At 37.9% G+C, this 18,382-nt stretch overlaps 1 protein-coding gene across 6 annotated transcripts in view; it reads left to right on the forward strand.

Moving 5' to 3' along the window:
• Nucleotides 1-18,382, forward strand: part of LOC131044736 (uncharacterized) — a 173,008-nt gene that overhangs the window by 66,985 nt on the left and 87,641 nt on the right. For 5 of the 6 annotated variants that reach the window (XM_057978133.2, XM_057978136.2, XM_057978137.2 and 2 more), the window contains exons 4-6: nt 6,207-6,266; nt 6,563-6,721; nt 6,847-6,993. In XM_057978133.2, the coding sequence (XP_057834116.2) occupies nt 6,207-6,266; nt 6,563-6,721; nt 6,847-6,993 (366 nt within the window). The remainder of the gene's footprint in view (nt 1-6,206; nt 6,267-6,562; nt 6,722-6,846; nt 6,994-18,382) is intronic. The other variant, XM_057978138.2, reaches the window with a different exon arrangement.

Here is an 18,382-nt window from a genome sequence, read left to right on the forward strand (position 1 = left end):
TGCCTATGAATAACATTTATCATCATATGGATTTGATACCAAGAGTTAGTTTTAACTTTTACTTATAATTATTAATCATCCACATGGAATGAGTCCATTAGTGCGTGAAGGATTGAATAAGCAAGTCCAAGATTTATTGAATACAACATTTAATCAAAGAAAGCTTTTCACCACATGTAGTTCTATTAGTGTACGAACTAGAGAGAAATAAATAAGATCACTATTAAGTGAAACCCATTGTGTTCTTTTTCAAGTCCAAAAGGATTTCAAACTGTTGGATCAATGTTGAGATCAGCAAGAGGATGAAGGCATTATAATAATGAATGGATGTAATGTCCCCACCCTTAACCTAGAACATAATAGTAGTGAAACACTTATGTGGACAAGGAGTGGCAAACCTTGAGCACCTATATCTAGTTAAAAGATAGAAGAAGTAATGTGCTAATATAGTTAGAGTAATAAGATATCCGGAAAACCCTGAAGTCTTATGAATAAGATGATTTTCCATTACTTTTCCATTAGTCACATTAGGAGTTATAAGGATAAATCAAGATCCAATATGAATGTTATCTCCATCAACACTATCATGGCAAGGAACATTACCTCAAATAAAGATAATAAGTAACATGTTAATTTCTTATACCAAGTGAGAAGACCACCTTCATGGAAGAAGGATTGAGATAATCAAGCTTATGAGAAAACATAGTAATCATTCACTTTCAGTCACATACATCTGATGACTGTGAAGACAATTATCATTGCATTTCGGGAAGACATAATATCGATATACAATCAGCAGAAGATCGATTATCAAGCTAAGTAACACCACTTTGATAGGAGAGAACTTGATTGAAGATCATGTAATCTTCATTGTGGAACAACAGCCAGCAATGAGAAGTCGACATAATGAAGATGATTGACAGCCAATGAAGATGAATGACATAATCAAACCGATCTCATGACAAGGTCAAATATTAATCAAGCAACATATATGATCAAGTCAAGAGCGACTAATAGAAATGAAGATTAATATCATCATCAAAATCCAAACTGACCTGTAAGGGTCAAAACCCATACCATGAAACAAATCTTGCTGAAACATCACAGTAAGGCCTACATTTGCAATCCAACCGCCTAACACGATCTTGGGTAATAGGAAAGATAACCCGTGCAACCATAAAACATAAACCTCAACACATCTCCTCATGGTGTCCTAAAAATGTAATAGATCAATCCTAGACAAGTGGCTGGTATAGAAGATGACAACACTATCATTCTTGAAATTAGCTATCCTGGGAATGCCTCTGTGGTCATAAACTGATAACACATCATTGACATTAAATCTCCGAGTGTCAAAACGTTAATTCTGAGCACACCAACTCACCCAACCAAGTGTCATCAATAAAGCATCATTCGAAGCTAGACATATCAACACCACAAAATGAATGTAGTAACAATCACTCTCCAAGGCAGAAGAAAAAAATAACTGAGCTATATCTGAAAAAGCTCCCACAACCAACTGCCATAAAGCCTACAAGGGCTCAAAAATTATCTGCTCATAAGTCAATGTCACCATAATTTGTGTGGAAATCCAAGGGCAGCAACTATCAATGTGAAATGCCATTGAAAACATAGGAGATGTGAGCATGGAAATGGCTGAGAATACGTCTCCTATGATCACATCACCTCTACCAATGTAATGTCCCCTTCTCAGTGATGTGCATTCAGTGGTCCATTGGCCTATTCCGGAGACCCATAGGCTATTTGGAAAGGAGAATTAGGGTTTCCAACTTCGATGGAGTTCTGCACAAGCTTTTTAGGGTTTGTCAGGAGGGAATTCTTCAGTTTTGCTTATGGTTTCCTTCTGGGTTTTCCATGGACTCCAGGGTGGCATAAAATGCATGTGATTCTTTGGTGAAGTGAGAACCTACTATTTTTAGTAAGTTAGGGTTTGGCTGTTTGGATGATGCAGCTCTACTGAGCTTTCCAAGCTCTTTCTCTGGGTGCGAAGATCATGTTTTTCGTAGTAGTATTTCTTGACTTACTATTTTTAGTAAGTGGTTGTGTTGAGCATTTCTAGTTTTAGCAGTCTCGGTCAGGGTCCTGATTCAACACAGTTTTGTGGTCTTCATCGCACAACTTCATCCTTGATTTTGGCAATAATCAGTATTTTTGATGAAAACACTTTTTAATATATTAATACCTTAGGCATGAGGTTTTAATATTTAATTGATTTTGATGGACAACTTAGGAAAAAGGGAAATATTATTTTATCCTAAGTTTCTTATCTTTCCTAAGTCAGGTGGGTGCCCAAATTTCATGTTATTGATGCTTTGTAATGCTATTATTTTATAACATATTGACAACTTAAAAAGTTCGCCCAAGAGTCTTGGAGTGGGCGCCAAGTCTAGGAAATGACATGAAATGAAATTGGAGCAAATGAAAGGTAATTTGAATGATCCTATATTGAAGGGAAATGCAGTTTGATTTGAGGAGAAAGCTATAAGTATGTGCCTTGGGCTTTCATTTTGGTTATCTTATGAAATTACATCGTTATGCTATCGGTTTGGCGATTGAACTTGAAGTTTTGGAGTGTGGCTCCCTAGTATTGCCAGTTTCGTGCTTGAGACATAGTACCTAGCTGAGTAGTGTATTCTTGGTGAAGTTTTCATTGTGTAATTTAAGTTTTTTAGTGTGTGGTGTGTTTTCTGGAATTGCTGGTTTGGTGTGGCTGAAGCGAAGATTTGCTCGTATCTCCTTGCCTGTGCGATCCATCATTCTAGGTATTGGCTCTTTGGAAGCGTACTGGGAAGGCGACCATTCTTCTAACTTGGCGTGGATTTTGATTTTTTGGAGCAGATCGAACTTTTTGCTGTACCGCCCCCTTTCCTTTCTGCCTTGGGATATGTGCAGCTGCTTTTCACTCTCTGGAGTTGCAGGTTTGAGGTTCTATTTTGGTCGCTTATGTTATATCTATCATTTTCTTTTGATTTGATGCAATTCCGATGGGTTTTGGGAGAGTTATGAATAATTTAGTGAAATTGGGAATGGCTGGTCTATGTGTTATTGATGCTCAGAATTAGGGACAGCAGTAGAAGTTTCTTTCAATGTGTTGGATTTGGTGTTTTATCAGTTTGGACAACATTACTTCTCTATTCTATCTCTCTATTTCTATATTGTAAGGTTAAGTAGTAGTACTACTAACCATTTTTGAAGTGTTACTTGCCCACTGCATAAGTGGAAGAGGCTGGCTTAGCCACCTTCTTGCTTTATAATTCAGTTTTGAAGTTTTGTCCTCCCACTGAGTTAGTGGTTGAGTGATTTTATGTTTGTAATGGTCCTGCTGAAACATTGTGGTTGAGTGATTTGTGTCTTGGTGTGTTGTTCTCTTGGTTGGTTTACCGCCAAGTTTCTTGTTTACCCGTTGGATAAGCAGAAGGGGTTGGCTTGCCGCCCATTATTGTATTCATCTTTCAGTTGGTTTATGGTGCTAATGATCCCCAGAACACCATCTGCTCTCACCCTTCCAGATTGGGCTCTCGGTGAACAAAAGATGGAAGGGTTCCTTTCAGTTATTTTGGATTATTTCTCTAACCTTAACAGGTTTCTGTGTTTTCTTTGTAAATCTTATTGTAAAATAAAATAAAAATTATTGGGGATATTACAACCAAGCAACCTAACCACAAAATTCTCCATTGTTGGATTGAGATGGCATACAAACTCATGTGTGTTAAGAACTGAAGTATTGTGTAGACTAATTGGAAAGTGGATAGTGCTACTAACTCTAGATTTTTGTCCAAAAATCCAATCCCGAGTCAACATATCACAGTTGAAGATTGCACCTGGTTCCCAAATCATGTGATCAACTCCAACCACCTCATTGAAATTGGAAAGAGATCCATCATCCAGCTCGAAGAGTGGATTATCAAATGACATATCAGCATCCAAATTGAACAATAGATTATCAACCAATTAACATTATCCTCATCTCCAAACTCAAACCAATCCTCCTGTAGATCCAAACTTCTATTTTTTGATTTCTTGGGGCAATTTACTAAATCAAACTCCTCATGAATGCAATCAAGTTCTTCCATTAACTGGTTGATCTCTCTGGCCTGTTCTTTGTTCTCCTACTCCCTCAATCATTTGGCCTCATAGAGTTGTTCTTCTTCAAGAAGTGCCTCTTGGACACTTTCCAAAGCAAGTTTTGTGGAATTGAGCTCAATGGTGAACTCGATGTGAATGGATCATTCAATATAATTTGGTATGCTTATTTTGTTGCTCAAGTTTTTGTTAAAGATTCTTTGTGGAATATTTGCATTACAATAGTTTTTAGTTGTTGTAGCTTAGAATGCAAGTATGATGATTAGATTGTAAAGTTATATGTGTATGTATATGAGTTGAATTGAAGTGCTTTTACTATTAATTGTAGGCTTGTATTGCAAGTCTTAGTCAAGTTGGTCTGGTAGCTTTGTATGACATTCTCCTCTTTTGACTTACCAAATCTTTGGTGCTGTTTAAATTAATTCTACCCTTGTGTAGTTGCATTGGTCAATTTCTATTTTTAGTTTTTTTTGTTAGCCATGAATGAAGCACTCTAGAAAACATTGTACAGATTGCAAGCAGCAAATATATATTGTTCAAATTAGGTTAGTTTTTTCTATAGCAAATTTTCCTTTTTAATTCGAAGAATGGCTCTATCATACACGTTCCATTTTGTGTCACACTAAAATGTGTGAACTATAGTAATAGAATAATGATTCCTTAAATTATTTTTGTATCACACGAAAAGGTGCAAATTAAAACACTAAAACAATATATGATAACAATAAATAGTTACAGAATAATGATTCCTCAACTTCAAAAGATTATACATAAATGTGTGTCTAAGGTTATTATTAAAGTTTCAATCTTTTGATGATATCTTTTCAAAAAAATATATAACTTAATGGTAAGCTATTTCAATGGTTTTATCAACTATAATCTATTTGGTGCAAACTATACAATAAATTCACCCAAGTACCCTCTAAGCTTCCAATGGGATCCTATTTGAGAAGATAATGACTTAAATTTGAGTGGTTATACAATTAAGATCTGGGCAAGTTCAAGTGATGAAAATCTATTTGCTTCAAGATTTGCTTTCAGCTTATGATCTAGGGTGACTTCCTGGATTAGCAAGAAGCAATCTATATTGTTCATATCATCAAATGAAGTGAAATGTAAATATATCATGGATGACACACATGAAGCACTTTGTTGTGGAATACTATTTAAAGACATGGTCACAATTTTTAAATAAAATGTATAGACAATAAAGTGATCATAATATCAAATCTATCAAAGGGTTTGTGCTCAAATGGCAAATCCATAGGGTTTTAATGATGGAGATCCAAGGTAAAATCCCCCAAAAATGACATCTTAGTGTTGAAGCATGTGTTGCATTAGTATCCCCACGATTGGTATAGTATCCTCATGATTGTTAGGCTCATATTGCAATTATAGTCCTTAATAGACTATTGTAGGAAATCAGGCCCTCACAAATTAATCTAAAAAAATCAAATCAAATTAAATTGACAACAAACCCAATCGCCTATGATTTTTTTTGCAGAAACTAAATACATAGATATGATTTTATATTAATAAAATATTCAAGACAATGAAACCAATTTCATCTCTAGACAAAAGACCAAACAACAAAACATATGTACAAAAGCATTCAATGTAGATAAGTTCAAAATTTTTGGAGAACTGTTAGACGCAACTGAAATAAACATTCAAGGAGGTTGATTGGTGCAAAAATGTTATTTTATAAATATAATAAGTGGTGTAATTCAGTAAATGTGTTAAAATGGAATTAAGTGATTGTAAGTTGGACATCAAACTACCTAAATATTGCTTGTACAAGTGTATATTATATACGTCAATACAATCATTTTATGTTTTAGTTCTTTTCGAAAGTTCCTCCTAACCATTCAACATCTTCAATTTATCATCCAAAAGAGTGGTAAATTGGTAATGGTTTATCTAAACCGTAAGAACCATGTTGTACAAATGTTTGGTTGGCATGAAATGAAAAAAAGAGTTCATGAATTGTCTAATATTCTTGAAGCACTTTCAAGTATTATCTTTGGAGCCTAGTTTAATATTGAAATTTCAAATTTGAGAGTTTCATTTATTATCTTAATCTCTTTTGTTTTGGTGGACAGGTGACAAACATACCATGTGGTACAAAAGGTGGAGTAATGATATACTTTGAGAAGATTGAGGTGTGCAAAATTGTTTAAAATTCAACGTATTGTATTTGGTTGTGGCCTCTACCCTCACCCAAGACCATTTATTTTCATAATATAGTAGAAATGAAGGCACAACTTTGTATTATAGACAAGTACCCAATTTGTGTTCTCTTAAAATTAAATTGTCAGCTATGTATTGAACACATGGGAAAGGGTGTTCAATTAGCATCGATTGGCTTATTTTCTCCCTTCCTAATAATTTCATATTAGTATTAACTAGCCCAATTTCTTTATTTCTCCATTTAAAGAAACAACATGAATTTATGTAGGTAGTGAACCGTCTTCGAAAGGAATATGTTTATGAGACAGTAAGAAACTACGGTTTGAAATATGACAAGACTTGGATATATGACAAAATTCATCATGAAATTAATCAATTTTGTAGTGCACACTCTTTACAGGAAGTCTATACAGACATGTTTGACCAGGCAAGTTCTAATTTTGAATGCATTTCCTTATACATAAAGATCAGTTTAGATGAACACCATGCATTTCAATTAGAATTCAATATTGGAGTAGAATATTTGTAACACTTGAATAACAATCAATGCAGATTGATGAGAAAATGAAAGAAGCAATTCAAGCTGATTGTCTATGTTATGCCCCTGGCATTGAGATTATTAGTGTGAGGGTGACAAAACCCACAATTCCAGAAAGCATTGCTCGTAATTATGAGCAAATGGAAGAAGAACGCACAAAGGTATGAATTTAAAATAGAATAAATGGATGAGTAGACTTTTAGCTCATCGATTTTTCTTTTCTTTATATATTAATATTTACTAAAGCTTAATTTAAAGGCCTAATTTAACTTCTTACATTTTTTGCACCATGAATTTTATTCATCACATAGATGAGAATAATTCCCATCTCAAGCATCCACTATAGTTAAATTGGATTCAATGACAATGTTTGGTATAGGGAACCTAGATGCACAAAAAGATGGTGTTAATGTAAAGTGATAGGTGACCAATACGACAAGTCTGAAATGGGTCAAAGTCATCAAGAGTTCTAACAACTAGAAACAAGGGACAACTCATATATATGATGTGTTGTCCTCATTTATGTTCAACTATATAAGAGACAATATAGAGATAAATAATGGAAACACAAACTGATTAATAATTTCTCTACAAAACGTGTTTGTACAAATTAAAGACAGTTGATTTTCACGCATGCTGCAACTACTTGAATTTAGTGGTTTATAGAATGTGTTAAGAGTAATAGAATTTCTATGGAATGTGTACATGACTTACATAATTATGCATGACATAAAAATAAGACATTGTCATGTACCCTTTCCAAGCATAAGTCATCAGGTTACCCTTCGCTTATTATTTTATTTTCCATAGGATATTGAGATGGTAAAACATAAGTTGTCTTGAAAGTAACTTTATGGCATATTCATGGAAAGACAACTTATGTTTTATTATTAAATAGTTACAAAGTATTGCAAGGAGTGGAGTCCAAAACTAATATTAATTAAAGAACTTTCTAGAAAATTTTGAAAAATGAATGTTTGGAGGGAAAAGAAGGAAAAATAATATTATATTCCCTTAAGATCCTATTTAAGGAGGAGTTGAGAATTGAAGAAACTTACCAATTTATGAAATCGAACCCCATTTCTCTTGAGATCAAACACATGTTCATCTATTTGCTTAAGAAACAACACACTTTTGGCAAATGGATTTAGTTGTAGTGTTTTTAATGACACTTTGAACACAAAATAAAATACTAAGTATTCTATCCTCTCTTGAACAAAGAAACCTCATATGCTAAACAATGTGATCAAATAAGGAAACTCCAAGGTTTACAATGCAAACAACTGACTTTATATTCTGGATAGACTCAGTGATTTGATGTGATAATGCTGGTAATCACAAAGGGACTTACATTTCGCTGGAATGTGGTAACTAAACCGACCTTGAAAAATGAAAGACAAAAGGTAAAGGGTTAAGGAAATCTAAGCTAACACCTATAGATGTAAGAAATGATTGTTGACTTGATGAAACCGGACCAAACTTTGGCTTCGCCATGAGGAAACAACTACACAAAGATGGTGCAATCTCCTAAGGATAAGCAAATGATTTTCATATCAGATATGAACACCAATATCATAAACAATGAGCATAAAGCAATTGAAGTTAAGCTTTCATCAAGTTCAGTCTAACCATACACTGCAACTTGCAATCAAAAAATTCCAAATGGTATGTGTTACCAAATTGTTGCACATGCTAAATTTGGTGACCTAATGAGGCTTTGCTTTCATTCGTATTGAAAAGTGCCAAGCAAATCAGCAAATATCAGATACAGGAAAAGTAAAATACAGTATGTGGGTTAAAATGTGGCTCCCACGAGGGTTGAGCCCAGCATGCTGATGGAGATGGGTGTTACAAAGATAAATAGATCACAAAGATTTTCATGCTCCATTGTTGCCTTATCGGTAAGACCTACCCTGAGCGGCAAGACTTACCCCGATGAGAAAGCATAGGCATGGAGCGGTTGTATCGGGTATTGGCATGCAAGGTTCTCCCCTATGCCGACACCCGATAGAAAAGTGGACAGACCGGAGTAAGTCATCGGCTATCGGAAGGAGCTATTTAATGTTACACCGATGACCCGATAAGAAGTGCGGAGCGCGGAAAGTTGTCATCGGCCATCGAAAGTCAGGTTTTGAAGTCTCCCCGATGGCACGATGGAAAGTGCAAAGCGGTGTGTGTAGTCATCGGTCATCGGTAGCCTGGTTTCATGTTATCCTGATGACCCGATGGAAAGGCCCAGGCGTAGACCATTTATCCCACATTGGTCGCAGGGAGGAGCATTTTTGTATTTAAAACCAAAGTCGCATTTATCCTTAGTGTCAAAACTTTCGGGCTTTTGGCAAGTGGCCGATTAAGGAAGTGGTGACCCCCTGCGTGCGTGCGCATCTCAAGGTGTCCAAATTTGACTGGCTGGCGGAAAGAGGATAAAGTTCGAGCAAGTCAGGCAGATCGGACGCAGATCGCGGTGATCCAACGGCTGTCGCTATGTCGTGATGGTTAGATGCTCACCAGATAATCATCGCGACTTGGCGACTGGTGAGGTGGCAGTCTAGTGGCTGGTGACGTGGCATAGATGGACGAAGAGATGGAAGGTCCAGCGGTGATGGCTCGACAGAACAGGTGGCATGTCACCAAAGGGTGACTTATCGAGCAGACCTTGGCCGCGATGAATTTCTAAAAGGTTTCGCCGAAGGCTCAGTTCCATCAACATAGGGTATATCGAAGAAATAAAGGCATCGATGAAACTGTAGGTTCGATGAGACTTGTAAACGGCTCGTCGAGGGAGTAGTTTGGTTGAAAGAATGATATCCAACATAACCAAAGGCAACGTGGCGGTCCAAGTGGATCCGTGAGCAGGCCGTAGGCTGACGCGTGGCAGGCCCGATAGACAGGTGGTGCCCAGGCGGATCTCATGAGCGAACTAGGGGGTACCACATGGTGACACGTGGTAGAGGGGAGCAGATTAGCCGTGATTAACGGTCGGGCAAATCAAGGAAGATCAAACGGTGATGTGAGAGATCTAATGGCGGTCGCTATACCGTGATAGAAAGAAGCTCGCCAGTTATCCCTGCGACTTGGCGACAAAGCATGTGCGGAAAAGGTGAGTGGCTCAGGTGCTAAGGATCGAGTAGTTTGAGGGCAAATCAACGGGCGTCGCTATACCGCAAGATGAAGATGCTCGCTGGTTATCTCCTACAACATAGCGACTAGCAAGGTGGAAGTTGAGGTGATCGTCCAGGTGGGCTCCGAACGAATGAGGATGCGCCACGTGGTAGAGAGTAGATGAAGAACCAAGGCAGACCACGTCCGGTGGCAAGTCCAAGTGGCAAGACAGGCGGATTTTATGAGCGAACCAGTGGCTGACACGTGGTGACACCGTGGCATAAGAGAGAGCGCTGAGAGAGATTAACGGTCGGGCAGATCAAAGAAGATCAACGGTGATGAAGAAAAATCCGATGGTGGTCGCTATACCGCGATAGAAAGATGCCCGCCGAATACTCACCGCAACTTGGCGACAAAGCATGTGCAGAAAAGGTGAGCGGCTCAGGTGATAAGGAGCGAGCGTGTGGAGTGCTACCATCGGCTATCGGAACAATCGGTTTTACCCTACCCCGATGCCCGATGAGTTTGCATGAGGCTGAAAAGGAGCTATTGGATATCGGCGGAAGTGTTTTCCACCTACCCCGATATCCCGATGAGGTCGCCAGTGGATTGGAGCGAGTTGGAGTAAGTTCGGAGTGAGCTATCGAGTATTGGCAAGACTAGTTTTCGTGCCACCCGATAACCCGATAGGAAAGCATACTGTTTTGGAGCCACCATCGACTATCGGTACAACTGTTTGGGAGCTACACCGAAGACCCGATGGAACAACACACTGTTGGGAGCATGCCATCGGATATCGGCGGGAGTGTTTTGATGCTACGCCGATAACCCGATAAGAAGGTGCACGAGTTGTAAACTATCTATAGATGAGTGACTCAAAAATGGGCCTGTTTTGAAGGACAAGGAGTTAAAAAGCGAACAGGTTCTTGAAGATCTAGCGGCTATCGCTATACCACAATGAAAAGGCGCCTGAATGTTAATCCTCGCGACATAGCCAAAAACCGTCAGCAGTCCCGACGGTTGGATGTTAATCTGTCATGTGCTGGCAATTAATGCAGGCGGTTAAGTCAAATGGCCAAGTAACAAGTAGCACCCAGGTGAACTCAGCGCGAAACGAGAAGAGAAGTCATCAGGCAGTTTTGGGGTCGGATTTGAGCTTGAGTGCAGGTTGCATGAGTTTTTCTCATGATTTTGAGGTGATAAGGCTTGATTTTGAGTGCCACATGGGTCAACCTTTAGTTGACTGAGAGTATGAGCCGAGTTACCCATTTTTTTTGCATGTTTTGAAGCCTATTTTGGTGGCTTTTCATTTCTGCTCGAAGATGAGTTTTCAAAAAAGATATTTTAAGTGGGAGTTCTTCTTCAATCATTCTGGAGTCATCTTTCCTCTACCTTTTTGGACGGTTTTTTTATAAAGTGAAAAAGTTCTATCTTTCTTCACTAGTTCTTGATCATTCCCTTGCTGGTTTTAGCAGAGAATACATTCTTGTAGCTCCTATGCAGTTTTATGACAGAATACTGAATAAAATTATCAGCTTATGCCTTATATCTTTGGAGTTCATTTTCTTATTCATGATTGAGAGTTGGTTTATTGTGTTATTGTCTAGATAACCTTTAAGTTTTCTATCTCATTTGTAAGTCACAGGTTGTGCATTGTGATAAATTGGTTCATTTGGTTGACTGTGAAAGTTTTTCTTTCCTTTCAATTTCTTGAAGTTTAAATCCTTTGCATGAAATATTATATGTGCTATGAACCAGAAGTTTATTTGTGCAGATTGGTGTTTTAGGAGTGTATTTCTGTCATTTTGAGATATCTTATTGATGCTTCACCTTGGTTTAGCATTTGCAAAGTCTTTCTAGTTTCATTTTTTTAGTTCCTATCCCTTTTCTTGGTAAAGATTTAGAGTTATACATAGGGAACCAGCCCTTCATCTGGAGGTTAATTCTCACTATAGGCAACCCACAGGCCTGAGAATTATCCCATGTGTCACCAAGTTGCTTGAGCTTTCAGCTTGTGCATTACGGATGCAATTTGAGTGACAACAGTATGAACATATAGGCTCCACCATTAATCAACAATAAGATCTTTTATTCAACTAATCAACAAATCTTAGTACTTTGAGAAGTAGAAACCATGCGACATGTTGAAATAACACACAAGATCCACCATATCTTCAATGAAAGTAGTATGTTTATTCCATCAAGCCTTGGCAACAATTTCTTGTATTCTCCTCATATTCTACTGCTAACTACTAACTATCCTTCTACTATTGAACTATTAACCTTTACAAATGAGAAAGTTGAGCCTTATATAGAGGTCTCAATTACATTGAATGGCCCAGATTGATTGTGAATCAATGGCTGAGATTACATGATGAAACCCTAATTAGGGTTAGCTATAACTAACTCCTCTTTAGCCAATAAGAAAATTACATCATTTGGACACATGTCCTATATTGAATTCGGACCAATGAGAAAATTGAGTTGTTACATCAAATTCAGTGCCTTCCACATGTATAGTCATTGATGAGTTAGGTTTAATGCATCTAGACGCCTTGACTTGTCATGATTTGATTGGCTTGATAATGAATAGGTGCCACCTCAACATGCATATCTCTTGATACTCAACATTTCCAATTGCTTGATGAAATAAGCCCTTCATTTTTTTTTTGGATTTTTTCACAATTCACAATCAACACCAACACCCGTTAGGGTTAGATAATGAAAATCAAACACTGCTGAAAGTAACCCTTTCACTTTTTGATCATCGAGAGCCCAATGTGGGAGGGTGAGAGCATATAGTGTTAAGGGGATCGTTAGCTCAATAAACTGCTGGAAATGATAATTCAAATACAATACAGGGCGGCAGGCCAGCCCCTTCCACTTATCTAGTGGGTGAAAGAAACTTCTACAGCAGTATGGCAATGCAACCAACCAATTAGAAGATTACAAGAACTGAAAGTAACAACAATCACTCGACCACTTATCCAGTGGGAGGACTGAAAATGAAATCACAATCAACTCAACCGCTTATTCAGCGGGAGGACAGTGTTACAATAAATTAAAAAAGGCGCTAAGACAACCTCTTCCATTTATGCAGTGGGACTAAGAGAAACAATCCAAAATAGATAGCTGTTAGTACTACTAATCAACTTTACAATGCACAATATGGATTTTCAGAATGACTAGAAATCACTGTCCAAAGATAGGCGACAAAGCTAGCCTCTTCCACTTGTGTAGTGGGACTAAGAGAAATCAAGAGAAATTGCTGTTAGTATTAGTATTACTAACCAGCATTACAAGATGAATCATAATGGATATACAAGTGCTAATAACTAGACCAACAGCTGCAACTAATTACCAAGATCTTTCTCACCACACCAATGAACTTACACACCTAAAAACCAACTTTAATCTCGAAAAACAGAATCTGATATAAATGAACAACAAACTGGAAATGCAGACCAGCAACACAAAACCCCCACAAAACACTTTTATCTTGCTCCAATCACACCCAAACAAACTCTAAACACACCCAAAAGGACCCAAGGCATTCAACGACTAAGGCAAAATTGAGAAAATAGCACTAACAATTCAAAATCCGCATAACACGCAATCCAAACACCTCCCAGCATAGGGCGTTTACAGAAGAAAGTTCGACTTGCAATATAAAATCCATTACTCCAAGATAATCAATGACAACTTACAAGAAGAATTGCCCAAGGCATAGGAATTGAACAAGAAAATACCCAGAATGAGCTGACACACACACAAGAAGCTACGAACAGAAACACGCTTCAGCTACACTAGAAAACAACAACCTGGAAACACATTAACAACACTCGAAAAATCAGAAAACCACAAAAATCTTCATCTTTGTTGAGCCCAATCTGATCCTCTAGATAGAAATAGTCACAAATTCAGCTAGGCGCTATCTCTCAAGCACGAGACTGAAAGCACTAGGAGGTATGCATCCCTCGAAGCAAGAGTCTGACAGTATTTCGACAACACTTCGTTATCATAGCAAAAAATGGATACCAAAATGAGAACCCAAGGCCCTTATTTATAACTTTTTGCTAGGCCAAATTCAAATTCAAATGCTCTCCAAATGCGCCCAAACCAAATGCCATTTCATTTCACCCTAATTAGGCATTGGCATTTCATTTCCCCTTCCAAGCACATGGTGTCCAAGACATAATCCCCTTGGTCGAACTTTTGGATGACTTAGAGACTTACAAAATAATATTAATGAATTTGCATTTATGCACCCACTATGAAAGTCAAATATATTGCCCAAAGACTTAGGATAAAAAATGATAATATTTCCCTTATTCAAGTCGTCCAAGTCTAGGTATAATATCAATAAGCCTTAATCAATAAAATATACCTTCTTCAACAACTGTCACATTTAAACTGAAGCTAAGGTACTGGATTGCAAAAAATAGTCATCTGAAACCAAAATAATACTGTCAGAAATAGCCACTAAGCTGAGTTGCAAAACCCTTGCCAAAAAAAGCACTGCTAAAAACAGTACTTACTATAAATAGCATATTGCTAAAAATAGTAAGCGTTCCCAAAGTGATTTTTACCATATTCTGAGCAGCTGTCGAACTTACTAAAAATAGTAAGTCCAAAAAAAGGTCTTCAGATTGATTTGCATGTTATACCATCGCAAAGCTCTCGAGAAACCCAGAAAAACCCAGAGAACTTAGCTGCTTCCGCCTCTACTTACTAAAAATAGCAAGTCAGTCAAACTCCATTGCTTGCTATGCATGTACCCTCATTGCAAAGCTTTCTGAAAACCTAGAAGGAATCCAAAACCCAAACTGACAAACTCCAACATGCAAGCCTTCAAAAATGCTGAAACATCCTCCTAGAGGTAGAAAACCCTAATTTCTGCTTCCGACTAACCTACTGTGTAATGTCCCCTTTTCTAGGTGACATGAGATGAGCAGGGGTTGACCTACCATTCAAGTTCCTGTAGGTCAATGACATGGTTAGGGGACTCATTCTGAGGGTCATGGAGCTTTGCAGGGGCTCTGTGAACCATTTTGGACCTTTAGACGACAGTTCCTATTTTTTAGGGAGAACTGGCAGTTGACTGAATGACCACCTGGAGGACCAAGGAGTAGAGCAAGATCCTTTTGAGCAATTACAGGTGTTTGGAGAGAGGTTCCTACTTTTTAGGGCGATTCCCTAATTTTTAGGAGGTTGTGGCAGTTTCCATATTTGAGGTTCCACGGGACCATACCATGGTTTCAGTTTCAAGAAGATTGGGTGTGTTTCCTAGTTTCTAGGAGTATCCCTAGATTTTAGGGATGGGACTGCCAGTTGGCCCATCTTGTCCGGCATCAGTAACAGACAGGTGACGAAGTCAGATTCATGTTTGGTTGGTTATTTTGGGCTATTATTGGATCTATGGAAATATTTTAATATATTTAAATATTTCCTAAGTTAGCGATTAAATAAATTAAAATAAGGCTATGTATATAGCCATTTCGGAGTAATAAGGGGTTTTTGGCTTCATCTGGTTTGATATGCCTATGTGTTATAGCTCATTGGAAAGGTCTTGAACTTTGCTACATGATTCTCACCTCCCAGGGTCTTTTTGGATGCTTGAAGCTATTTATTTGCAATAAAGTGATATTTTTCTATAGTTTGACACCATAATTGGGAAAGTGTCACTTTAATTATAAAGTGCAAGCTTTATTATTCTTTAGGGTTCGACTTGCAAAGGGAAAGGAGTTATAAGGAGATGAAAACCTAATTGATAGCATCTTTGATCATTTTGAAACTTGCGAATTTGGGAATTGCTCTGGAAGAGTGATTTTGGTTTGGGACGCAAACCCCAGGTCTGAGCTTGTTGGGATGTAGCCCTCAGTAGGAGTTGATAGTAGATTTATCCAAGATTGCATAGAGATTGTCAAAGGTAGAAGACACATCTTCTTGTCCTGAAGATTCAGCGTGCATATTGGGGGTTTCAACAGGCTGGCTGGTCTATTTTAGCTGGCACGTGACTTGCAGCAGCTTCCACGCCTCCTTTGCAACCATGCCTTGTTTGTATGTTGGCTTGAAGGGTTGTATTCAGCTTATTTGGTCTTCCTTGTTCGTTGCCAATAATATTCCTCCATCTGGCATCAATCCAGATTGAGAACAACTCCAAATAAATGTATGGATTCTTGCTGAATACAAAACTAGGTTATTTGCCTTGTATGATTTGCAGTATTTTCAGATTGCTTAAGTGTTCTTACATATGAACATTGTTTACTGTTTTATTTTATAGTTGTTGCTTTTTATCAATTACTTTACTTATAACATCAAAACCCAAAAAGAAACAATCCCTTTCTGCAATTTCTGTCTATTCTATAAGATCACCGAAAAATTACAAAAATATAGTATGTTTAATTAAGAATTTACAGCAGCAACAACAAAAGGATCCATTTGGGATCTTTCATACTGGTCTCCAGAATAGGCTAACGGTCAGCTAAGTTGATTACTGCTAAAGGGACATTACACTTGATGTGATGATTCATATTCCCAAATTGCATCACCTTGGTGATGAAGTTTCTAACTTTGATTAAGAAACTATCTAGCTTGATCTTCTTGCACAATTTCATCTCCTAACTTGGGAACTTTGCCTTTGTGTTGCATTTCACCTTGATCCTTGCATTGATGTAGGGGTATCTCCATATTACAATTGTTCCTTTTGATGGAAATAGGGTAGACAACTGAGAAGGGGGGGGGGTGAATCAGTTGTCACAAAAAAAACTCACACTACTTAAACTTATTCTCAAATCTAACAATTAAGCATGAAAGAATATATCAGCAACACATCATAAACACACAACACCAAGATTTTTGACGTGGAAAACCTGGTCAAGGGAAAAACCACGGTGGGAACACACCCACAATATAGGTATACTCTGTTAGAAGTATTACAATGGGGAATGCACATGCATTCAGACACACTGCCTAGAGCTCATTGCTCAACCTAGGGAAGGCTCACTGCCTTACAAATAGATTCGGATCACATCTGGAAGTAATGAACTAGAAAATAGCATCTCCTTAATGCTTGGTTGCAATTCCGGTTAAGTAGATAATAACTTTCATTTCCTTCTTCACACTTCTTCTCTGCCTTCGAAAGATGTATACATTCATCGCTCATACACACTCATCCACTCACTCACAACCATGCTCAATTACAAATATATTACATTTATTTATACATGACATCAACCTTGGAAAGAACATCAAGGTCGGTTCAACACTCACCACCTAATTACAAAATATAACCACACACAATACAATATCACATGCGGACCAAGCAATGTCGGCCAAGACATAGCACGGATCCAAATCATCCGCCTCGAATACGAAACACCTCCAAGAATTATGCATCGAACATCCACAACATGTTACCAGCATCCAGTCGGCCAAAAACATGAAGAACACTAACGCACCAGAGAAAAACATCAATTACGAGCTCAATCATCAATGCGGACCACCAACACAAAAGGCACATGATCCGGAAACATCCACAAGCATCATGAATTACCATAGCAACATCTGCACCAACACAAATTACTAGAATCATAGCATCATTATACCGAACCTTGACTGTCAACCTTGAAAAATCACTTGCGGAGTTCCAAACCGTGAACCACTTGAATTGAGGATACACACCAACGTCCCAAACATTCCTTCAAATCCGTAGATCAAGATATTACAATGCGGAGCAATGCAGATCAAAATATTGACACTCTGTCACCACTGAACAAATGAAAAATCAGCCACAACACAGATACCCATAACTCAATCAAATCTTCTTGTGGACCTCTGAAACTTGAACTGAATCAACTATAGACAACCCTCTACAAACCCTTTAATCCGTAAACTTTGATCTTCATCATGCTAAAAAAACCAACTCACTGAACTTCACTGCATCACTATCACAGACAAAGAAATATGTTGACATCAATGACAATACATCTCTCAAATATCTCTCAAGCACATATTTGCAGCATACTTCCAACAATCTCCAACACCTTTCACATGGCCTATCTTGATGTAGAGCCCTTCACTGTAAAGCAATCCCTATTGATCTTTCCTCTCTTATGCCTCTTCATTCTTTAGCATGTCTGGTCATGTTGATCCTCTCTTACGCCTCTTCATTCTTTAGTATGTTTGGTCATGTTGATCCTCATGCCTCTTCATTCTTTAGTATGTCCGATCATGTTGATCCTTGCATTTGCACCTTCATATGGTTGAGTCCTCTTCATCACCCCTTTGCATCCTAGAATATGCTTCATCTTACTTCTCTTGTCATCCTTTAAGCCTCCCTTCCTTGCTTCCAACTTGGAAAACAAACAAAGATAAGAAAGCTTGTAAAAATGAACAATTTATACCTTCCAAGCCCCTTTTGAACCTGCTAAATGTTTCCCATAGGCA

The sequence above is a fragment of the Cryptomeria japonica genome, chromosome 3 (assembly GCF_030272615.1).
Source record: "Cryptomeria japonica chromosome 3, Sugi_1.0, whole genome shotgun sequence".
NCBI lineage: Eukaryota > Viridiplantae > Streptophyta > Pinopsida > Cupressales > Cupressaceae > Cryptomeria > Cryptomeria japonica.